Source organism: Canis lupus, chromosome 9, assembly GCF_003254725.2.
Source record: "Canis lupus dingo isolate Sandy chromosome 9, ASM325472v2, whole genome shotgun sequence".
NCBI classification, from domain to species: Eukaryota; Metazoa; Chordata; class Mammalia; order Carnivora; family Canidae; genus Canis; species Canis lupus.
The window spans coordinates 15,916,274-15,941,494 of record NC_064251.1 but is presented as its reverse complement, the minus strand read 5'-3'; the positions used below and the strand labels follow the sequence as shown (position 1 = coordinate 15,941,494).

Sequence of the window (25,221 nt, the reverse complement as noted above, 5' to 3'; positions counted from 1 at the left end):
AGGTTGTTGCCTGAGTTTTCCTCTAGGACTTTGATGGATTCTTGTCTCACATTTATATCTTTCATACATTTTGAGTTTACCTTTGTGTATGGTGTAAGAGAATGGTCTAGTTTCATTCTTCTGTGTGTGGCTATCCAATTTTCCCAGTACCATTTATTGAAAAGACTAACCTTTTTCCAGTGGATATTCTTTCCTGCTTTGTTGAATATTAGTTGACCATAGAGTTGAGTGCCCATTCCTGGGTTCTCTATTCTGTTCCATTGATCTATGTATCTTTTTTTTGTGCCAGTACCATACTGTCTTGATGATCACAGCTTTGTGATACAGCTTGAAATCCGGCATTGTGATGCCCCCAGCATTGGTTTTCTTTTTCAATATTCCTCTGACTATTCAACCTCACTGAGATAAGTTTAAGGGCCATGACAGCAAACAACACTTTGCCCACCTTACCTTCATCATTCTGTCCCTCTCACTTTCAACACTTGACATTTTAGCAAAACCGTGCTTGTGCCTCCTACCAACTCTAGAAAGACTCCATTCGGAGTCTTTTCTGATTCCATACAAATCTTAAGATTATTTGTTCCAACTCTATGAAGAAAGTCCATGGTATTTCGATGGGGATTGCACTGAACTTGTAAATTGCCCTGGATAGCATAGGCATTTTCACAGTATTTATTCTTCCAATCCATGAGCATGGAATGTTTTTCCACCTCTTTATGTCTTCCTCATTTTATTTCAGAAGTGTTCTGTAGTTTTTAGGGTATAGATCCTTTACCTCTTTGTTAGGTTAATTCCTAAGTTTTGGGTGCAATTGTAAATGGGATTGGTTCCTTAATTTCTCTTTCTTCAGTCTCATTGTTAGCATATAGAAATGCCACTGACTTCTGTGCATTGATTTTGTATCATGCCACATTGCTGAATTGCTGTATGAGTTCTAGAAATCTTGGGGTGGAGTCTTTTGGGTGTTCTATATACAGTATCTTGTTATCTGCAAAGAGGGAGAGTTTGACTTCTTCTTTGCCAATTTGAATGCCTTTTATTTCTTTTTATTGTCTGATTGCTGAGGCTAGGACTTCTAGTACTATGTTGAATAACAATGATGACAGTGGAAAAAAAAAATGATGACAGTGGACATCCCTGTCGTGTTTCCTGATCTTAGGGGAAGGCCTCTCAGTTTTTCCCCATTGAGAATGATATTCATTGTGGGCTTTTCATAAATGGCTTTTTAAGATATTGAGGAATGTTCCTTCTATCCCTACACTTTGAAAGGTTTTAATCAGGAATGGATGCTGTATTTTCCAGAAATGGATGCTTTCTCTGTATCTACTGAGAGGATCATATGGTTGTTTTTTTTCTCTTATTGATGTGATCTATCACGTTGATTATTTTGGTTTCCTTTTCCTAATTCTTAACTAGTATACAGAGGTCATGCGGTTATCTCCCCAGCAAACAGCTGCGCTCTGCTGCCTCCACCTGGCTCAAAAGTGCCTGGGCAGAAGAAGAAAAGCCAAATGCCGGCACTTAATCTCAATACAGAGCCACCCCTATGAGCCCCTAATGGCTCCCCTAGTAATAAGCATCTGAGTTTATGTGACCATAAATCACATTAGGTTTTTGATTATTTGTAAAAGAGGCCAGAGGCAGCAGATGACATGATCTTTCAGTTCCAGGGAATAATATCACCATCTCCCAGGGACTCTTTTTTTTTTTTTAATAAATTTATTTTTTATTGGTGTTCCATTTGCCAACATAGAGAATAACACCCAGTGCTCATCCCGTCAAGTGCCCACCTCAGTGCCCGCCACCCAGTCACCCCCACCCGTCGCCCACCTCCCCTTCTACCACCCCTAGTTCGTTTCCCAGAGTTAGGAGTCTTCCATGTTCTGTCTCCCTTTCTGATATTTCCCACTTATTTTTGCTCCTTTCCCCTTTATTCCCTTTCACTATTATTTATATTCCCCAAATGAATGAGACCATATAATGTTTGTCCTTCTCCGACTGACTTATTTCACTCAGCATAATACCCTCCAGTTCCATCCACAACGAAGCAAATGGTGGGTATTTGTCGTTTCTAATGGCTGAGTAATATTCCATTGTATACATACACCACATCTTCTTTATCCATTCATCTTTCGATGGACACCGAGGCTCCTTCCGCAGTTTGGCTATTGTGAACATTGCTGCTAGAAACATCGGGGTGCAGGTGTCCCGGCATTTCATTGCATCTTATCTTTGGGGTAAATCCCCAGCAGTGCAATTGCTGGGTCATAGGGCAGATCTCTTTTTTTTTTTTTTTAATTTTATTTATTTATTATAGTCACAGAGAGAGAGAGAGAGTCAGAGACACAGGCAGAGGGAGAAGCAGGCTCCATGCACCGGGAGCCCGACGTGGGATTCGATCCCGGGTCTCCAGGATCGCGCCCTGGGCCAAAGGCAGGTGCCAAACCGCTGCACCACCCAGGGATCCCGGCAGATCTCTTTTTAACTCTTTGAGGAACCTCCACACATTTTTCCAGAGTGGCTGCACCAGTTCACATTCCCACCAACAGTGCAAGAGGGTTCCCTTTTCTCCGCATCCTCTCCAACATTTGTGGTTTCCTGCCTTGTTAATTTTCCCCATTCTCACTGGTGTGAGGTGGTATCTCATTGCGGTTTTGATTTGTATTTCCCTGATTCTCCCAGGGACTCTTGATTAAATTTGGGTGTTCCTATGGCTCCTTAGTCACGCGTCATCAGGCTCATCTCTTGGATCCCTCTTAAAAATAGTTGATCTCATCCATTACACTTGTTGCTGTTGTTCTTTAGTGCATTTAATAAAGATGTGCATGTATAACTATTACAAGTTTGGGAGGTGTACTTTTTATTGTGGAAAAAATATGCATACAATTTACTATTTTAATACTGTTTAGGTGTATATCATCCATTACATTTTTTTTCCTGTTAGAAAAAGGAAAAGACATGTCCCATATTGATGGAGACAGTGGCTTATAATATGAAATCATACCATGCCAGAAAAAAACAATGAAGATTGTGAAGGCTCCTAAAACTATTTAATGAATTGGACTTGAAGCAAATTTATGTTACCTTGAATATTCAAAACTATCTAACACTATTTACCATTCTTTACAATATTATGATGTTGAGAAACAGAACCTTGGGGCACCTGGGTGGCTCAGTAGGATAAGTGTCTGCCTTCAGCTCAGGTCACGATCCCGGGGTCCTGGGACTGAGCCTGGTGTCAGGCTCCCTGATTGGCGAGGAGTCTGCTTTTCCCTCTCCCTCTGCCCCTTGGCCTGCTCATGCTCTCTCTCACTCGCTCTGTCTCAAATAAATAAAATATTTTTTAAAAAAAGAATCTTATAGATAAGTCACCATGTTCCTACCTCAAAAACAAGTTTTATGGTTTGACAGATTTTTTTTGATATGGTTATGACTGTAATGGCAATCTAAGAGCTGTAATTTCGATGCCAAAATATTCAAATTCCTGGAATATTTTCTTGAATCAATAGGACAACAGGACAGAATATTTTTCTGTCCTGGAAATTCTAAAATGTACAGAAATATGGTCTATCAATCTGTCCCACACTGTGGTTGACAGTAGAAACTGGCATCTTGCAGATGGAATACAGTTTAGCAACAGGTATTCAGCCATTCATTCAACAATTATTTATTGAGTTGCATACTGCATGCTGGCCCCTATTCTAGGACCTGGATATATAACAATGAATGAACAGATAAAATGCCCTGACCTTACAGCTGAGTAATGCAGCTAATTATAACCACTGACTCAGTACTTCCACTTCTAGAAATTATTTCTAAAGAAGCAATCGTGAATATACAAATCATTTAGTTAGGGAATCCCGGCTGGCCCAGCAGTTTAGCACCGCCTTCAGCCCAGGGCCTGATCCCAGAGACCCGGGATGGAGTCCCACATCAGGTTCCCTGCATGGAGCCTGCTTCTCTCTCTGCCACTCTCTCACTCTCTCTCTCTCTCTCTGTGTCTCATTAATAAATAAAATCTTTAAAAAAATGATTTAGTTATAAAGATGTTTATCATGTTGGATTTATAATAGTAAGAAACTTAAAGTAGCTTAAATGGCCAGTAAATCATGATACAGCTCTATTAAACAATACCAGGGTCATTAAAACAATGTTAGAAAAGAACATTCCAAAAAAAAAAAGAGAGGGCAGCCCCGGTGGCACAGTGGTTTAGCGCTGCCTGCAGCCAGGGGTGTGATCCTGGAGACCTGGGATCGAGTCCCACGTTGGGCTTCCTGCATGGAGCCAGCTTCTCCCTCTGCCTGTGTCTCTGCCTCTCTCTCTCTCTCTCTCTCTCTGAATAAATAAATTAAAAAAGAGAGAGAGAACATTCAAGCAAAAGAATGATATTCACAAGGTATTATCAAGTTATAAAACAGACTACAGGGATCCCTGGGTGGCACAGAGGTTTGGCGCCTGCCTTTGGCCCAGGGTGTGATCCTGGAGACCTGGGATCGAGTCCCACGTCGGGCTCCCGGTGCATGGAGCCTGCTTCTCCCTCTGCCTATGTCTCTGCCTCTCTCTCTCTCTGACTATCATAAATAAATAAAAATTTTTAAAAAGATTAAAAATAAAAAAAAAAACAGACTACAACTGCTCAGAGCCATGAGAAAACTTTAAGGGGTTGTTTTAGAACCTAATTATGGTGGTAGTTGCACAAGTATAGATTTTTTAATGAAAATCTGTCAAACTGTACACTTATAATGGATGAATTTAATTGTATGTAAACTATACCTCAATGAAGCTGTGAAAAAAGAAGGCAGAAAGCAGTTCTAAAACTATTTTAACTTAAAAGTGACTTCTATAAATAAATTAGAAAAAAGAGAGTGGAAGGATACAAGTCAAAGAGTTTAATGGGTTAAATTAAGGATGGAATGGGGTAGTTTCTTTTTTTTTTTTTTGTCTAAATGCTCTACAATAAACATGTATTTATTTTGCAATGAGAAAAGAACCACAAAGTCTGTTTAAAGTTGTTAAACCAGCTTAATTATCTAGGGCTGCTACATGTTCTGTGAAACTTTAAGGAGAACAAATTAGGACACCCTTCCCCACCTTTCAGTTCCAGAACACATGCTTACACAGACCAGTATTTCCACTGATTGGAACTCAAAGGAAAGCATGAAATAATTAACTACCCATGTCCCAGGTTGACGCCCAAGGCCATAATTCAGTCTGAGTGTTCTTAACCTTTCCAGGCTTTGAACCCATGCCACCCAGCTAGAAGAGCTCCTGCAGCTCACCAGCAGAGGGACCCCATAGGTCCCCTGAGAAGTATTGCTGAAGATACAGTTCAGTATATAGTCTGATACAAAAAGGACTCAACAGCCATGTCTTCCAAATTTCTTCAGAAAAATGCTTTTGAGTGTTTCAAAATTCAGAGAACAATAAGTTTTACAGGTCAACCAACCAATTCTAAAGAAGTTAGGTTTAGGATACTTTTACCACATTTTGTCAAAAGGGCCCAAGTTGTTTGACATTTTAAATGACTGATTATTGGAACTAATATAGTGATTTCAAGTGAAAACAGAGTGAATGCTATGTGAGGAAATATGCAGTGGGGCTGTTGACTGGGAGCATTAACAGCTTTTGGTGTAAGAAGAAAAAAGCATGTAGAAGAGACAAGATGCCAAGAATAAATATAAAGCAACCACTGTATCAAACAATTGGCCTTGAGAAAAAAAAAATCCTTATATACTTGCTTTTTGGAAAGGTTTTGTTCAAATGTTTCAGAAGACCATGAGCATGGCAGAAGTGCTTTCAAATAAAGTACAAGTTCTTTACTATCTTATCTTCTCGACTCACTCCCATATTTTTCTTTGTGATTAGGGAGGGTTTAGGGCTTGTTCGTATTTCTTTTCTGAGAAAGATTACAGAATCGCGCAGAGCTCCCTTCTGCCTGTGGAAAGAATCTGCAATGAAAACAAATGATCACTGGTTACCAGTGTGCCGGCTAGTACTGTTCCACTTAAAAAACTAACCCTTTCCTTAACTTCTTTCAAATGGTAGTCGTTACTCCCCTGGAACTCTTTTCAATTAACCTTGTATCGACTGGGTACTTTCTTCTAGATTTTTTAAAATTTTTTAATTTATTTATGATAGTCACAGAGAGAGAGAGGCAGAGACACAGGCAGAGGGAGAAGCAGGCTCCATGCACCGGGAGCCCGACGTGGGGTTCGATCCCGGGTCTCCAGGATCGCGCCCACCCAGGGATCCCCTCTTCTAGATTCTTTTGAGAATCCATCTATAGTAATTATCGACATAGAAATGGAAGGCTGAAAAACGTATTAATCTAACAAACTATGTGCATTATATTACAATGCAGATTGTGTAAACAAGCTCGGGTATGGGTAATTCCAAAAAGTAAGTGGTTACAGATTATGTACTTATAGGGGCGCCATGTGGCTCAGTGGGTTAAGCATCTGCCGTCCGCTCAGGTCATGATCTCAGGGTCTACTTCTCCCTCCCCCTCGTTCTAAGTAAATAATCTTAAAAAACAAAATTAAAAAAAAAAGAAAAAAGAAAGAAACAAGGGATGCCTGGGTGCTGGCTCAGTGGTTGTGCGTTAGTTTCAAGTCCCAGGATCGTCCCACATTGGGCCTCCTGCATGGAGCCTGCTTCTCTCTCTGCCTATGTCTCTGCCTCTCTGTGTGTCTCTCATGAATAAATATTTTAAAAATCTATCTTTAAAAAATTATGTAAATTAACCGCAGGTTCTCAGAATTCATTCTATAGCCTTCCCCAAAAGAAACTTTTTTTTTTTTCAGAGCTTTCCACACTATAAAAAGCTGACTATAAAAGCTGGAAAACTCCCCTATTTCGTCAGCCAGCTTGCAATCTTGCTCAAATTCTTCTGCCATCAGGTCTACCATGAGACTACGCACCCTTAATTCTCAAAGTGATTCAAGACGCTTCCTGTCTTAAAACTTGAGGGATGGGGACGCCCGGGTGGCTCAGCGGTTTAGCGCCACCTTCGGCCCAGGGCGTGATCCTGGAGTCCCGGGATCGAGTCCCACGTCGGGCTCCCGGTATGGAGCCTGCTTCTCCCTCTGCCTGTGCCTCTGCCTCTCTCCCTGTCTTTCGTGAATAAATAAATAAAATCTTAAAAAAAAAAAAAAAAAAAAAAAACTTGAGGGAAACTAGCGAACCTGTTAGAGGGCCCAAGCACAGAAAGGGGGCTCAAGCCTAATGTCTCCCACTTTCCTGACGGCCTGCACCTTCGCCAGCACCTTTTCGGGTTGGAGGGAAAAGCCGGCTCTGACCAATTCCGCGGCCACGTGCCGGGTCCCCAGAGCGCGCTGCCCCGCCCCAGAGGCGGAGCTCGAGCTCCAACCCCGGCGGGGCCCTTCAGAGCCGCCCCGCCCCGCCTCGCCTTGCTCTTTTCCCGCCCAGACCCCGCGACTTCCGGAGGGGGCGTGGACTCTCAGGAAGTTCTCGCGTTACCGAAAGGGAGGCACATCCGGCTCCGGTGTCATGGCCGACCCTTACCCTGAATGCGCGCTGGCTGCGGTCGGCGAGAAGAGGCAGCAGTTTGGGAGCAGATTTCTGAGCGATCCGGCGCGCGTCTTCCACCATAATGCCTGGTAACCGCCCTGCCCCTCCCGGCTTGCGGCTCGCCCTCTGTCCCGCCGCCCCGTGCTCTCTGAGAAGCCCCTGACCGCCGGCCACGAGTCCCGCTGCCCTGCTCGAGGCGCTCTCCTTCCACGGGAGAGGCCCTGTGGGGCCAGCGACTCACCCCGCTCGCAGCTGGAACGTGAGGCCCCTAAGCTGCTCGTTTGATTTTCCCAGGGACAATGTGGAGTGGTCGGAAGAGCAGGCCGCCGCGGCGGAGAGGAAAGTCCGGGAGAACAGTACCCAGCGGGTGTGCCAGGAGAAGCAAGGTGCGCCCAGGTGTGGACCCTCAATGGTAGCAGCAGCCAGCGTGCCAGTGGACACGCTCTCCCCTAGAGGCCAGAGACCGAGACCGCCAAGAGCCTTTGTTACCGGACTGATACCGAACTCGGGGGTGGGATGGGAGGGACAGGGGATGGGTAAGGATGGCAAAGGGCTTCACCCAAAATCTTATTAGGGCAAAGAGGGACTTTAGATTTTGGCTTTATCCGAGAGGGAGGAACTGTATCCTGATGTATTTTCTAGCGGATACATTTTTAGTTAGGTCGACTAGACCCATATTAATAGGACTGGCCTGTGGCAGCCGTGTGGTCACGTGATCGACTTAGAGGCTGTGCTTCCCGTGATTACACTCCGGCTAAAGAAATGTCACTGAAGCTAGATTCTAGCGACCAGATTCTAAATATCGTTGGGGGAGGGAGCTAACTATGGTGAATTATATGTCTTTTTCTTGGATGATGGCTATGAGGATTTAGGGCTTCGTCCAAGGAAAGCTGGGTGAAGAGGAGTGTATGTAGGTAAGCCTGGCCAAAGTCAAAGAGACCCCTTTCTGGAGAGGTGGATGATTTCACTGCAAAACATCTCTAAGTACTAAAACTAGGACTGGCAGGTCCTATGTCCTAAAAGACCATTCAAAGCAGGACTAGAAATTGGGAGAGTGGTATCCCACAGTTCACAGTAACAATTAGAAGATTCCAGTTACAAAATACTCACCCGACATAGTTTGACAGAGACTAGTTCAAGGCAAGTTAGAGCTGAAAGGGATTTTGAAAATCATGTAGTCCAATATCCTCTTTTTACAGTTAAAGAAACTTGGACCACAGGACATTAAGTGCCTTACCCAGAGGTAAGCAGTTAGTTAGTAGTAGGAGTGGTGGAACTAAAATCCAATTTGTTAGATTTTTGTTCTCTTCTACTACACTAATCAAAGCCCTGTATTGGCAAAGAGCAGAAAACTGAAGTCTGGGACTGCCGGCTGCCTTGATGGCCTTAAACTATGATGGAAGCAGTCTACCCTTAAGTCTCTCCTGTTGTCTCTCATCAGAACTCTTCTCACCTGAAGACATTTTTCCCTCTTGTCTCTGTTTTCTCCTTTCCTTTTAGACTTATTTCTGTTTTTAGGATCTTTTAGTAGTATTAAATTCATTCCTTAGCTCTACTTTCGATAAGACTCACAGGCAGAGGAGTGTATATAAAACAAAAAAGCTGCATGTATCATAATCATTGAGTTCACATGGGGAATGACTGAAGAACCTGGTACGTTTCGCCTGTAAAAGAGAAGGTTTAGCGGTGAAAATAACTGCATAACCGCCCTTAAATCAAAAGATTGTTCTGTATGGCCCTAAGAAAGTAGGACTTTTTGACCAGGAGACAGATTTTCTGCTTAATGTTAGAATTTTTTTTCTCTCTCTCTCTCTCTTTTTTTTTTTTCCCCCCTTAATGTTAGAATTCTCTAATAGCTAAGAGCCACCCAAAAACGTGGGTGGAGAATTGGTAGTAAGTTCCCTGGTAAAAGTTCCTCCTAAGAAGGGCAAGATACAGAGGGAATTTATGTAGGGTAGGTGGTAGAACTCAGAGATTTCCAGTTCTGAGGTTATGGCTCTACTTGAAGATACTTTTAGTATAAAATTACATTCAGTGAAGCAGGATGACGTTTGACATCAGGGACACATAAACATTGGGAGATGGTTTTTTAAATTCTTTCTTTAATATTTACAGTTGATTATGAGGTCAATGCCCACAAATATTGGAATGAATTCTACAAAATCCACGAAAATGGATTTTTCAAAGATAGACATTGGCTTTTCACTGAATTCCCAGAGTTGGCACCCAGCCAAAACCAAAACCACTTGAATGATTTGCTCCCAGAGAACAAGAGGAGTAAAGTACCTCAATGTAGAAGCAATGAGGATGGACCTGGCTTACAAATAGAAGAACAACACAAGTGTTCTTCAAATAGCCTTGGACATAAAATGCAGATGCCTCCTGTGGAAGAAAACGTAACTCAGAAACTCAGTCACCTGGAAATCTGTGTGGATGAGTTCCCTGGGTCCTCAGCTACCTACAGAATACTTGAGGTAACTCCCCTTTATTGTCCTGATAGTGGGGTTAATGAGGCTGTTGTATTGTACATGTGGATGGTGCAGAGAGGCTGACCACAAAAGTGATTGTGTCTGAAGAAGCTGACTAGACTTGACTCATGTTGGCTTGGAAACCCCTCGATTTTTGAACGAATGACATGTCTTAAATTCAAACCAGATATCTGGTGGGTGTGGCAAACAAAGATATTACCTGAGGTGTTACCTGGAAACATCCTGTTGTATCTGAACATTGTAGAATCGTGCTATACCTGCCACCTGAAAAGAGTCCCGAGTCAAAAGACAGATTCTTTTACCTCTCTTGTAATATAGGATGGAGGGGAGGGGTTAGTTGGGTTGGTGCCTGCTTCTCAGGCATGGGGGAGTTCATGTCTTCCTAGTTTGGATGGTGTTGCTGAGATAAAGCTAGACCTGGAAACGTTGTCTGGGTGGGTACTGTGATGCAGATTTACAAGTGGTGACTGCACTCCACTGGAAGCTCACCTTGGGGTTGAGTACTCTAGCCTGACCTTGTTATAGCCCCCCCCAACCCCCAAGCAGAAGAGGACCTCTGCCTTGTAGTTATGAGAATTACATACATTGAGATAATGATGTAATATCGCTAAAAATAGTGTCTGGCATGTAGTAAGCCCTTAGTAAATGGTCACTGTCTTTTTTGGGGGGTTGGGGGTTTTTTTGTTTTTAAAGATTTATTTTGGAGAGAGTTTGTGAGAGCAGGAGGAGGAGCAGAGGGAAGGGGAGATAATTTCTAGCCGACTCTGCACTCAGCGCAGAGCCAACCACCCCAAATAGTCACTGTTCTTAGTAGCACCCAGTTGAGGATAATGTAATCCATGGTTCCTTTTTTATTTTTTAAGATTTTATTTATTTATTCATGAGAGAGAGAGAGAGAGAGAGGCAGAGACACAGGCAAAGGGAGAAACAGGCTCCATGCAGGGAGCCTGACGTGGGACTCAATCCTGGGTTTCCAGGATCATGCCCTGGGCTGAAGGTGGTGCTAAACCGCTGAGCCACCCGGGCTGCCCCCATGGTTCCTTTTTCATGAATTTTTTAGCCTATGAAACACATTTTTCCAATAATAAAGTGCAGTTCAGGGATCCCTGGGTGGCTCAGTGGTTTAGCGCCTGCCTTTGGCTCAGGGCGTGATCCTGGAGACCCGGGATCAAGTCCCGCATCGGGCTCCCGGCATGGAGCCTGCTTCTCCCTCTGCTTGTGTCTCTGCCTCTCTCTCTCTCTCTCTCTATGTCTATCATGAATAAATAAAATCTTTAAAAAATATAAAGTGCAGTTCAGTAAGAAAGTGTTTCATCTGTCCTCTCTTCTCTGCACTGGGAGTAGCTCTTTCTGTCATACCCCCTCGTCACTAAAATGGACACATATGCAAAGTTCTTCTCCACCTCTTTCTTGGTCAGGAGCACTTCTCAGCTGTTGAGCTGATCACTGTCTGCAGTGGTGCTAAAACCACCAGAGACACTGATAGATGAGAGCCTCAGCTTGGCAGCCCCATGTCCCCTGACCTCACTTATTAATAGTCACAGCTTTGGAACCCAGGCCATTACAAGGGACATCGACACAGCAGCCAAGTTCATTGGGGCTGGGGCTGCCACAATAGGGCTGCCTAGCTCCGGGGCTGGAACTGGGACTGTTTGGGAGCCTCATCTTTGGTTATGCCAGGAATCCCTCGCTGAAGCAACAGCTCTTCTACATCATTCTGGGCTTTGCCCTGTAGGAGGCCATGGGGTTGTTTTTCCTGATAGGACCCTTCTCATCCTCTTTGCCTTGTGAAGGAACCATCTCCAACTCCTGTAGGTCTTTCTATGTCCCATCTGCCCTGGATGCTCCTTTCCCTATACCTCCCCAGGCAGCCTGGGGAAAGTGGTTGGCTTGGGGTTTGACAAAGGGAAGACAAAGAAATGCTGTATTAATAAGAAAAAAAAAAAGGGGACGCCTGGGTGGCTCAGCATTTGGGCATCTGTCTTTGGCTTGGTGTGATCCCACTGTCCCAGGATCAAGTCCCACATCGGGCTCCCTGCATGGGGCCTCCTTCTCCCTCTGCCTGTGTCTCTGCCTCTCTCTTTCTGTGTCTCTCATGAATAAATAAATAAAATCTTAAAAAAAAAAAAAATTTCATCGTTAGGACTATTTGCTAAAACTCAAAAAGTAAAAGCAGTTCATGCCCCCTTTTTTCCACAGCAGCTCCTTTGTGCTGCTGAGAGCCCATGCTCTTGTCTTTTATGGCTCCCCCCACTTTAGACTTCCTGAGATCAAAGTCAGGGTATGTCATGGGTGCTGTTTAGCTCTGGTCTCTGCACTTTCCCTGCTAATACAATGAAACAAGATTATCTACTGTTGATTATTTATCTAGCTCTAGGGAATTAATTCTTTGGAACATCCTGTAACTAAAAGTTCATTTTTGTCTGCAGGTTGGTTGTGGTGTGGGAAACACAGTCTTTCCGATTTTACAAACTAACAAGTAAGTGTGTTGTAAAGTTAAACTGTAAGACAGCAAAGAGGAGAAAGGGTGTGTGGTTTCTCAAAACTGCAGCAAACTGATAATAGTGGTTATTGGGAATGCTGGGGATAGGAGATGTCGATTTCTGTTATCCGTTAATGATTTGATTGAATTTGATTTCTTAGTTACCTTTGTCATCAGGAAAACTAATGAGCTTCAAAACCTATTCCACTGTTAATATGTGGTCCCTTTGATATTTTAATTCTGCTATACAGGAGAGAGAACAGACATAATTCAGTTTGTAGTCTTAATTGTGCTACTGTTTTTCCTGTTCATTTCAGTGACCCAGGACTCTTTGTTTACTGTTGTGATTTTTCTTCCACAGCTGTGGAACTGGTCCAGGTAAGTGCAATGGCTCCTATCTGTAATTTTCACTGATTAAAGGGGAAATGGTTTCCTAAAATTCAAGGTTTTTAGCACTTTTTTTTAAATTTCTTATTCTTATGTGGTCTGAAAGTAAAAGATTTCCTGAAACAGCTGGGAGTAGAGGAAAGAACCAAACATGAACATGGAACCTGTTACTGGCCAGCTATGGAACTTTAGTTAGGTCTCCTGACCTTTCCAAACTTAGATTTTATGGATTAAAATGAGATTTTTTTTTTCTAGTCAGGGTTCTTTGAGTTACAAGTCACAGAAACATCTACACAAACTCAACCAATGAAAGAGACAGTCATAGAACCCAAAGGCATAAAGTGTAGCCAGGGCTGTCACTCTGCCCTGAAAAAGTGGCAGATACCAAGGCAAGTTGGCTAAGCTGATAAGATGTTGCCACCCTCTCTTCTTCCTATCACAATACCTCCCTCAAGCTCATGGTTTCCTATTTCTCATAGCCCAGAGCCCATTTGTCCTTTGTCTACAGACCAGCTTTCTGTAATAAGTTTTTCATGTGACCTCCAACATGGCTTGCCCCCTTACAAGTCCACTTGTTCAGGCATTCTCAGAACCTCACCAGAATTACTTATTGTCCTTCCAAAGTCCCCAGAGTCTGATTGACCCAATCCAAAACTTGCTCTGTTTTAATTAGCTGTGGTCAGTGAGCAACAAAGTCATTTTTGGGGAAGAGAGATATGGAAAGAGAAATTACCCTAAAATGTGTCTAATCATGTATAATGCTTATAGTACAGGGGCTCTGGAATTGGAAGTTCCTTGTCTTTCTGGAGTGAATTACTTTTATAGATCTAGACCAGGTGAATACTGAGGCTTATTTTTAATTAATTATATTTTTTTCTTTAGTTAATTTTTTTTTTGTTTTTTTAAGGATTTTATTTATTTCAGAGAGCATACACGAGTGGGGTGAAGGCTAGAGGGAGAAGCAGTCTCCCCTCTGAGCAGGAGGTCCAATGCAGGGCTCAATCCCAGGACCCCAAGGTTGTGACCTGAGCCGAAGGCAGACACTTAACTGACTGAGCCACCCAGGCACCCCAGGAGTTGTCTTATTTTTTATTTTGTTTTAAAGATTTTATTTATTCATGAGAGACACGGAGAGAGAGAGAGAGGCAGAGACACAGGCAGAGGGAGAAGCAGGCTCCCTGCAGGAAGCCTGACGCAGGACTTGATCCCAGATCTCCAGGATCAGGCCCTGGGCTGCAGGTGGCTCAGTTTAGCTGTTTAGCACCGCCTTCAGCCCAGGCCCTGATCCTGGAGACCCGGGATTGAGTCCCACATCGGGCTCCTTGCATGGATGGAGCCTGCTTCTCCCTTTGCCTGTGTCTCTGCCTCTCCCTCTCTCTCATTAATCAATCAATCATGCTTTATTTTATTTTTTTTTTTTTTTAAAGATTTTATTTATTTATTCATGATAGTTACACAGAGAGAGAGAGAGGCAGAGACACAGGCAGAGGGAGAAGCAGGCTCCATGCACCGGGAGCCCGACGTGGGATTCGATCCCAGAGCCTCCAGGATCGCGCCCCGGGCCAAAGGCAGGCGCCAAACCGCTGCGCCACCCAGGGATCCCAATCAATCATGCTTTAAATGTTAGTATGTGGGATCCCTGGGTGACGCAGCGGTTTGGCGCCTGCCTTTGGCCCAAGGCGCGATCCTGGAGACTCGGGATCGAATCCCACGTCGGGGTCCCTGTATGGAGCCTGCTTCTCCCTCTGCCTGTGTCACTGCCTCTCTCTCTCTCTCTGTGACTATCATGAATAAATAAAATCTTAAAAAAATAAATAAATAAAATAAATAAATAAATGTTAGTATGTTTTGTCTCCTGATGAGATTTTTCTTCTTGTGGTCACTTACCTTCCCGATCACTTTCCAATCTTCAAATCTAACTCTGTACATCAGAGTAAAAAATAAAATATAGAAGAATCAAGAATATTCCTTTTTTTTTTTTTTTTTTTTAAAGAGAGGGTGAGCATGAGAGGAGGGTGTGGGGATAGAGGGAGAGAGACGGAGAAAATCCTAAGTAGGTTCACACCCAGCATGGAGCCCAATGCGGGACTCAGTCTCACAACCCTGAGATCATGACCTGAGCCAAAATCAGGAATCAGACGCTTAACTAACTGAGCCACCCAGGTGCCCCTCATTCATTTTACTTAAAAAATTTTAATTTAAGTAAGCTCTGTGTTCAACGTGGGCTTGAACTTACGACCCTGAGATCAAGACTTACATGGTCTACCCACTGAGCCAGCCAGGTGCCCCAAAAACATTACATTTTATTTATTTATTTATTTTTTAGAAGAGAGTATCTTCTTTTTTTTTTTTTTTTTTTTTTTAAGATTTTATTTATTTATTCATGAGAGAGAATGGCAGAGACAAAGGCAGAGGGAGAAGCAGACTCCATGCAGGGAGCCTGATGTGGGACTTGATCCCGGGACTCCAGGATCACGCCCTGGGCCAAAGGCAGGCACTAAACCGCTGAGCCACCCGGAGATCCCAAACATTACATTTTAAAAGTACCAGTTGGGGCACCTGGCTAGCCCAGTGGGTCGGGCATGTGACTCTTGAACTCAGGGTCATAAGTTTGAGCCCCATGTTGGGTGTAGAGATAATATAATCTTTTTAAAAATAAATATCATAAAAATACCAGTTAGATTCCACAGGCTCCTCCCTGGAATTGTTCAACATTCTGGGCCTTTGACTAAGAATACATGCCTTCATGATTAGAATGATAACCCTCAGCAGGCAGTAGCAGTTACACTTAACACAAGATAAGCTTTCCCTAAGGCTGTGTGAACATTTTCTTTTGTGTGTGTGTGAACATTTTCTAACCTATGTGACTTTCAACTGTCTGCAGACAAATTCAGCATATGATCCTTGTCGGTGCTTTGCCTTTGTTCACGATCTATGTGACGAAGATAAGAGTTACCCAGTGCCCAGGGATAGCCTTGATATTATCATCCTTATATTTGTTCTTTCAGCGGTTGTTCCAGACAAGTAAGTTTTAGGTCCTTTAACCAATAGTGTAACAAAAACAAAGCTGGGATCAGGGACCTTGATCCCAGAGTTGGACCCTAAGTGAGCAGGGTGATCTGATAGGCAGGGGGAAGCCACTCTATCAGAGTGATGGCAGTATCTCGGCCCTTTTCCTAAATCTGTGTGCCTCTAAACCTCTGCCAGTTGATTGCAGCGGGTGGGTTGGCTTTTCGATGCTGTGGTTGAACATCCGCCAGGAACGGGAGCACTGTCTCTATTGGGTGTGGGGGCGTCCCCTGTTGATAATCTCAGCATGCTGTTTTAGAACAGTGGGTGCACAGCTGTTTGGTACCATCCCCTCATTGGTTTTTTTTATTTTAAGCTATTTCTAAGTAATCTCTTCACCCAACATGAAGCTCAAACCTACAAGCCCGAGATCAAGAGCCACACACTCAATCAACTAAGCCAGTCACTTGGGCTTTTTAAATGCTTTCAGTAAATCAGGCTTATTAACAACACAGAATTTACAGTGAAGCTTAACTCAGATGTTCCTTTATGTTTAAGCTCTTCAGAAAACTGCAGTACTGGGGAATTCCATAAAATCAAGTTTGGGTGAAAGGAAAGTCTTTTGCTGAACCCTGCAAGATACTGTTAAAAGTTGCTTAGATGTGGGCAGCCAGCTCTCCTAATGAGATACTGTCCTCAGGAAGCAGTGTCAGCTAGAGACCTAGGGGAATGATTGATGGTCTCTGTCCCACATTTCCTTGAGGAGAGCACTGAGTCATCTGACCTGAAGGTATTATGAGTGTGTGTGCATAAAGGCAGGTGCAGGCCAGCCCAAAAGGCCGGGCATGGTTCTAAACTTTCAGAACTGCAGAAATCTTGGGGCACCCAGCTGGCTCAGTTGGTAGAGCATGCGACTCTAGATCTCAGGGTCATGAGTTCAAGCCCCATGTTTGGAGGATAGAGATTCATTGATTGATAAAATATCAGTAGAAGTTTAAACGCTACAAACTTAAGAACTGATGTGACTGAAACAAATCATTAAACTCTTTATTCTGTATTTAAGCAGATTTTGTAGCACTTATACTTCTGAGGTTAGTACAGCTAAAACCTGCACTTGTGTGTGCAGAGTGCAGTCAAAATGTAAAGCGCTCTGCCCGTGGCACTCATTTGCATACTGACTCACCATGTAAATTGTAAGTTCTTAAAGTTTCATCTTCACTTAACAAATGGAAAGATACAGTCTCTGCCTTCAAAGCGCTCAGGCCTGGGGGGCAGGCGGATGAGTCAGCTAACTAGCTAGTCTGCACCGCAAGTTTTCAGGGCTGTGCTCCGTTTTCAGGGCTGTGCTCCGAGAGCCCTGGGAGCACAGGGCAGGGATGGCTTCCCCATGAGATAATCCCAAGAGGAATACGAAGTGAGCCAGATGCAGAGTATCTTAAGTGGCGCACTCTAACAGAAGCAGGTTATCCTCAGGCCTCTTCATCCTGAAGGGAGTGGGTCAAAGCCACAGTCCTGAGCAGACCGCAGAAGCTTGGGTGTGTGCTCCCACTCTGACTGAAGCAGGAGCAGAGGAGCTAAGATTTCAGGGTTCGTGTGTCAGGGTTAAGAAGTCCACTGGCTTTTACAGACATGCTTCAAGGAAAAAGAATCCTGTCCTTAAAGGAGACCTGATCTTCATTCCTTGTTGCCCCACAGGATGCAGAAGGCTATCAACAGGCTGAGCAGACTTCTGAAACCGGGAGGGTTGATGCTTCTGCGAGATTATGGCCGCTATGACATGGCTCAGCTTCGGTTTAAAAAAGGTATTTTGGGGCACCTGGGTGGCTCAGTCATTCGTCTTCAGCTCAGGTCATGATTTCAGAGTACTGGGATTGAGCCCCACGTCAGGCTCCCTGCTCAGCAGAGGGCTTGCTTCTCTCTCTCCCTCTGCCCCTCCCCTGCTTGCACACACACTCTGTCAAATGAATGAATGAATGAATGAATGAAATAAAATAAATTTTTTAAATGAATAATTATGGCATTTTGCTACTATAACCAAAACAAGAAGTTTTGCCATCCTGTTAGACTTATGAATCAGTGAAATCGAATAAAAATTCTTGAATTAATAGCTCCATATATAAGGCCACTTAGTACGTGACAGGGTGGTATGTTTTTGAAGATTTGTATAATTAGATATTGGGGAGATCTTTTAACCAAGACAGCTACTTTTAGAATAGCTACTTTTAGAAAAAGATTTGATTACATGAATAATTTTAAATGTGGCATGCCAAAAGGTGTCTTTAAAAAATTGAAAGAGGGCAGCCCAGGTGGCTCAGTGGTTTAGTGCTGCCTTCAGCCCAGGGCCTGATCCTGAAGACCTGGGATGGAGTCCCAAGTTGGGCTCCCTGCATGGAGCCTGCTTCTCCCTCTGACTGTGTCTCTGCCCCTGCCCCTCTCCCTCCCTCCCTCCCTCCCTCCCTCTCTCTCTCTCTCTCTTTCTCTTGTGAATAAATAAATAAAATCTTTTTACAAATAAAATAAGTAAAAAATTGAAAGATGGGACACCTGAGTGGCTCAGTGGTAGAACGTCTGCTTTTGGCTCAGGACGTGATCCAGAGTCCTGGGATTGAGTTGTGCATCGGGTTCTCTGCTGGAGCCTGCTTCTCCTCCCTCTTCCTACATCTCTGCCTCTTTCTGTGTGTGTCTCATGAATAAATAAGTAAATTCTTTTAATAAATAAAATAAATAATTGAAAGACAAATTTTGGTGCCTGGAACAGATAAAGACTTAATTATTATCTGTGTTCTTCAAGGCCCTGTTGGCAAATTGATAAGCAGATCAATAACCCACCCAAAAAAACGGGAAAGGGAAATTTTAGAGTTGATTCACTGAAGGGCAAATCCAAATGGCCAAAAACAAACTTCAAGGTAACAAAGCCTACAGTGAGATAACCACTTCTTAAACCTACTGCTGGCCAGTTCAAAGAAGGAGATATACTTCTCCATTACTGGTAGAAATAACAAGTTGTTAGTGGTGTTTGGGGCTTGGGGGTTTTTTATTTTAAGCACACTGGTGTTCTCTACCCAGTCTTTTAACTCTTGGGAGTTACTCAAGACCTAGCATGTACTATGTGTGTTGCCAAAATCTTGGGAACAAAACGAATGCCTCTGGAGAGGGTAACACTGCCTGCCGCTTGAGGTAGACCCCATACCAGTAGTCTTAGAGGGGTTTCCATTCTGCATTCCCGATGAGAAAATCAGTGTGCAGATGTGTATTTTAAACTTGATCGCACATATAAGAGTAGCTGGGGAGAACTAAGCAAAGCAAGTAAGATATTGACATTCCAAAGGTGTAGAAGGATTACATACTGGGTTGGTGAATTGGCATTATGTCAGAGGGCTTGGCAGCTAAAGGGAGAGTGTCCATGATAGAAACAGCAGATGTGTTGTATTGTGAATGCGTGGACACGTGCAGAGACATGGGACATGGTCATGGTGGCTATCTCAGGTTTCCTTTCCGTAAGTTTCACTATGGTCCCTGGCTTTTAGTTATTTATTTTTGTTTTACAAAGAGTACATGGTGTTTATTTAATGAGGGAGGGGAAAGAACACTGTTGTCAACCTGAAACTGCTCTTGAACAGAAGGCTGAGAATGTGTGATCTAAGTCTGAAATTGGATCACGCCACCCCTCTCCAAAGCACCGTTCCTTTGTAGGAGGGAAATGACAGAGTCCTACAAAGCGCCCACAGTAACCAAGACAGGAGTCTGTTCTCTAAGAAATCGGTATCATGATGCACATTTGATTGGCAGTGAAATTCAAAGAAGTGCTTTCAAGTTTGATTTTTATCACATCGCTCCACAGGTCAGTGTCTGTCTGAAAATTTCTATGTGAGAGGTGATGGTACTAGAGTTTACTTCTTCACACAAGGTAGGAAGACGTTCCTCTTTACATATGTCGGTGGTCCCCAAAACCCTAGCTGCAGTGCTGCTCTGTGTCCTCGACATACAGCTGTTGAGCCCCTCCTACCTTTTGCAGCCTTTTCCTGCCCTTGGTGGCCCAGGGCCCATTGTCCAAGCAGGCTCCACTTCGGTCTCCACCTTGCCCTTCTGTTGTGTGCTCTTCCTCCCTGTCACTTTGTCCAGAACTGGGGGAGCCTACCCCATTTTGCAAGATTTTGATGCAGTTGGCTTCACCCTGAGGCTGGGTTCTCCCGGGGTCCAGGTGTAACCCTGAATTGCTCTCCACAGTTTGCCCTGGTCATGTGTTCAGTGTCGTCCCTGGGCCCTTTATTGTGTCACATACTTTCTTAAGCTTTCAGTTAACGTGGTAGAACCTCTCCCCTAAAAAAGTGACTGTGAAGTTAACATTTTTGTAGATTTTTGCATGTCATCTTCAAGTGTCCATAAAGCCCTTCTGGAAAATACCCCCCCATCAGCTGACTTATTAGGCTCTCTCTCTGGACCCTAAGCTGCCCTTCCCAGATAGTTTGGCTTCCTCTGTGTAAATACAAATTTGCTATTACCAAGCTGCTACTGTGCTTATAAACAAACAGCCCAGCTAAAGCCATTTAAAATAGATAAATAAAAACTGTCTCACAGTGGCCCTTTCAACATAGGAAGTGGTAGGCAATGTTTTTTCTTCAGCAGAAAATATATAAACATCTCTTTCCCAAACCAGATGAGCTGGATACACTTTTCACTACTGCTGGACTGGAAAAGGTTCAGAACCTGGTGGATCGCCGATTGCAAGTGAACCGAGGGAAACAGCTGACAATGTACCGCGTTTGGATTCAGTGCAAATACCGCAAGCCTCTCCTGTCCGGCACTGGCTAAGAGGCACCTGCTCTTGCCATGATAGGAGTTCTTGGGAGTTTTTTTAAAAAGAACATTCACGAATGGTGTCTTGTTGATGTTGGGAAGTTCAAGGATTCAGACTTGAGCATTGAACCTAGAACAGGTTGCTTTTTATCAAGTTTCTAATAATTGTCCTTCATATTTGTGAAGCCCTTTTGTATATACTTTCCTCAAGGTTGTTGGGCTGCTTTGGTTTTGGGGTTTTTTTTTGTAGGCTCTGTGCCCGGCATGGAGCCCACTGCCAAGCTTGAACTCACAACCCTGAGATCAACCCTGGATGCTTAACCAACTGAGCTACCCAGGCACCTCCTCCTCCTTAAGTTTCTTTCTTACTTTGAGATCTCAAAGAATCTTTCTTGGCATTTTGTAATTAATCATAACTAACTTTCCTAAGAATCATGAATTTAAAGGCATCAAGAATTTATTATATATGAACATAATAAAGAAGTATTATGTATGATAAAGTGTCATTTGACTGGGAGTTACATTAAATTATTTCAGAGTTCAAATACCTAAGCAAGGCAGTTGATACATTCAAGGGTAAATAAAAGTGTTGTTCAGCGAGAGACACATGAAGAACAATCATCTTTCTTTGGATATTTTCCTGACTCAAAAATACTACTTTAAGGTGGCCCAGGTGGCTCAGCGGTTTAGCACTGCCTTCAGCCCAGGGCCTGATCCTGGAGTCCTGGGAAAGATCTTGATTTTTGCAAAATTCTCTCTCTCTCTCTCTCTCTTTTTTTTTTTTGTGTGTGTGTGTGTGTATGTGTGTGTGTGTGTGTGCCCTTAAATGTTTGACACAAAAGGAACTGAGAGAACTTTATTTTAGCCACATGACCGAATGAATGATAGAAGTGAGCATTGGCAGTATTACTTTCTTTATGTTGTGCTTTTTTTAAATTACGACTTTTACCTGAGCTGAAATCATATTAAAAATCATATTAAATCATATTTAACCAAATGTGCCACCCAGGTGCCCCTAAAAAATTTCAAATTAAAGAAAAGTACCAATTACCAAGACTGTTGCAGGAATAGTCCTTTTTTTTCTGAGTAATTTTTTTTTAAGATTTTATTTATTTATTTATGAGAGAGAGAGAGGCAGAGACACAGGCAGAGGGAGAAGCAGGCTCCATACAGGAAGCCGGACGTGGGACTCGATCCCGGGCCTCCAGGCTCACACCCTGGACTGAAGATGGTGCTACACCACTGAGCCACCTGGGCTGCCCTTTCTGAGTAATTTTTAAGAGTGGGTTGTAAGGTTATGTCCCAACACTCCCACATATTTTAGTGTATAATTCCTATAACTGAATATGTTCTGTATCACCAAATAAATCCATCAGGAGTAAAAACATGAAAACGCTACCACCCACAGATTTTCCCAACGTCCCCAATAATCTACCACTAGAGAAAAGTTGCACTTAGTAGTCATGTCTCAATCTCCTGCTCTCTGGAACAATCCAGGCTTATTTTAATGACGTTGACATTTGAAGATTCCAGGCTATTTTGCAGGCTGTCCCTCAATTTGGGTTCCTTGATGCTTTCTCATGATTTGGTTCAGGTTACACATTTCTGGCAGGAACATCAAGTGGAGCTTTGCCCCTCCTGTTACATCCTATCAGGATAATGTTTTGAATTCCTGTTACTGATTATGCTAACCTTGATCACTTACCTGAAGTGGTATCTGCTGGGTTTCTCCACTGAAAAGTTACTAATAAGCATCTTGTGGGATTGTGCTTTGAAATCGGGTAAAAACCCATTCCTCATCAAACTCCAGCCCCTAATTTGGTATCTGTGATGCAGTTTCTTGGCTGAACTACTGCTATGATGGTAGCCTGAGAGGGTTTCCTAATCCCTCCATTCTTTCTATATTATTGGTTGGCATTCTGTAGGGAAAGCTTTCTTTTTTCTATTCATTTATGTAACGTGGACTCAGACTTCTGTTTTATTAAATGATTATTGTATATACTATCATTATTTTGGTGCTCATTACTCCAGATTTGGCCAGTGGGGGGGGCCTCTTCAAATGCTTCTGTGAACTCGTGACTCCCCATTATTCTTTGAGCATTTTAAGCACGGGTTGTTTAGGCTCATACACTTTCTTGCCCCAGTCAATCTGCCATATCCCTCAAGGAGTTCTGGTGTCTTTTAGTGCAGAAAGGTATTTAGAAACCAAGCTAAGTGTGCTTATTGGCTTTGGGGTGTTCTTTTTCCAACCCCCATCAGTGGATGGAGCCTTCAGGTATTTGCATATATGTACATACATACATGCATACTTGCAACTGTATTTCTATACTTAAACATAGATCTTGAAAACCATCCATTCAGATTAATGCCTTTAATTCCAATCCAACACCACAAGATTTCTTCTGGTTGTTATTCTAGTTTTTCTCTGTACTTGTAATCTCTTTCCAACAATCCCAAACTCCCATAACCTTCAATACATTAGGCCAATGCCCGCATATATAACATTCTCCTTTGCTACCGCTCACATGTGGATGGCCTCCTCACTTCTTGGGCTCTAACACCTTGCTCCAAGTCACTACCACCACAGCTCCCTGCCTCCCACAGACAACCTCCTCACCCTGCCTGGGGTCCAACAACCTACCACCACCACCACCATCCCTTTGCCCTTGCACTAACGTCCACCTTGCTGAGCTTCATTAGTGAGGTGTGGGTTTTTTTTTTTTTTTTTTGAGAGAAAGAGTGAGGGAGAGCTTGAGCAGGGAGGAGGCAACAGTGGGAGAAGCAGACTCCTCACTGAGCAGGGAGCAATGTGGAACTCCATCCCAGGACTCCAGGATCATGACCGAGCCAAAGGCAGACACCCAACCAACTGAGCCACCAGGCACCCCTATTAGTGAGTTTTAAAGAGTGGGAGGGAAGGAGATTCCTATTTCTTCCATTATACTGAATATATTTAAAGCTAAAAAAAAGTCACTGGAAGGGTATGTCATGAAGCATTTCAAAGTAACAGGAAGAGCATCTTCGAAGCACCTAGCTTAGGCTTTGGGCTTTAGGTATAAAAAATGAACCTCTTTCTGCCTGCTGCTCTGCTTTCTTCTCTGACATCTACTAAGCTCTCTTCCCTTGCTCTCTGACTTTTTATCTGTCATGCTACCTTAAACTCCATTAGGGACTTGACATAATCTTTTAGCCTTGGAATCTCTAATAATGGTCAGAGGACAATTAAACATGGTGAAGGTAGGGCAGTCCGGGGGGCTCAGCGGTTTAGCGCCGCCTTCAGCCCAGGATGTGATCCTAGAGAGCCAGGATCGAGTGCCACGTCGGGTTCCCTGCATGGGGCCTGCTTCTCCCTCTGCCTGTGTGTCTCTGCCTCTCTCTCTTTGTATCTCTCATGAATAAATAATTAAAATCTTTAAAAATAAACATGGTGAAAGTAGATTAAAGTATGATTTTGGTGTGCCACTCAAAAACATATAGTCTAGACTATGGCTCTGACTCCCAACAGCATCTCTGGTATTTTTTTAATCAACACACAATGTTGCATTAGTTTCAGGTATACAACATAGTGATTCAACAGTTCTATGTTATGCTATATTCAGTGGAGCTGCAGTCTCACCATACAACACTATTATAGTACCATTGACTACATTCCCAACACAGTGCCTTTCATCCCCATAACTTATCCATTCCATACCTGGAAGCCTGTGCCTCCCCCTCCCCCTCACTTATTTTGTCCTTCCCCCCCACCCTTCTTCCCTTCTGGCAACCACCAGTTTGTACTTTGTATTTTCAGGTCTGATCTCTTGATATTCTTGGTGCAAGAAAAGTGCTGTGTTGGCGGGGAAGGTAACTCCACGTGTGAAGCTACTCAGGAAGTTGTGTGGTTTAGATTCAAGTCTAATGGACAAGTTTCTGAAACTGCTCTGCCAATACTAGTCATTTGGCTGAGGAGATAAATTCGATGTTGCTTGAAAAATGAATAATAGTTTAACTTGAGAGAGGTGCACTGGACCTGCTGGTGTAAAGCCACAGTCGTGAAGGTGGTGCACAGGGTCAGGATGTAACCTGGGAGAGTGTGGATTTGTGCCCCAAGAACTCATTCATTATCAGAGATTCATCGTCCCATTTGTGTTCTTCATCTTGAGCCTGGCCTCTGCTAATTATGTCAAATTTATGCTTTGCCTTGCTTTCATGTAAGTTTGCACTCTCTTGGGCTCTGGTTGGCAAATAGGGTCTTAGAAACTTAAGAGGAAAAGGAAAAGCTGATGTATTAGGACATCCTATTTTCCTCCAATTGATTCCTATCTTTGCCTAAAGATGTCACTTTAGTAATAGTGGGGAGCTGTATCAGTGGCTTAAAAGATGAGCTCAGGACAAACAGCTTCTTTCACTCTGCTCACAAAGGTCTGTTCTCTGGTTTGTGGCTTCAGCTGCTATTTTTGGAGCCCAACTGCATCGATGCGTGGCAGGCTGTTTTATATGCTGCTTAATTTGGTGTGCAGGTTGATTTGGGAACCTGGGTTAGCA

At 43.3% G+C, this 25,221-nt stretch overlaps 1 protein-coding gene across 5 annotated transcripts; it reads left to right on the top strand.

The window, feature by feature from the left end:
• Positions 1-7,460: 7,460 nt before the first annotated feature.
• On the top strand, positions 7,461-24,805 carry METTL2A (methyltransferase 2A, methylcytidine). 5 transcript variants are annotated; one of them, XR_003131852.3, is made up of 9 exons: positions 7,461-7,619; positions 7,825-7,916; positions 9,646-10,004; positions 12,449-12,498; positions 12,819-12,879; positions 15,773-15,912; positions 17,593-17,699; positions 19,591-19,738; positions 20,555-20,693. XR_003131852.3 is itself a non-coding variant. In XM_025436701.2 (9 exons), exons 1-9 carry the CDS (start codon positions 7,510-7,512, stop codon positions 20,707-20,709), a joined length of 1,140 nt encoding a protein of 379 aa, XP_025292486.1. In that variant the 5' UTR covers positions 7,461-7,509; the 3' UTR covers positions 20,710-21,194. The 5 variants fall into 5 exon arrangements, 3 of the variants coding, with proteins under 3 accessions (XP_025292486.1, XP_025292489.1, XP_035576253.1); XR_003131851.3 differs by having other exon boundaries at positions 19,591-19,804; positions 20,555-20,638; XM_025436701.2 differs by lacking the exon at positions 19,591-19,738 and adding an exon at positions 19,739-19,804 and having other exon boundaries at positions 20,555-21,194.
• Positions 24,806-25,221: the final 416 nt, after the last annotated feature.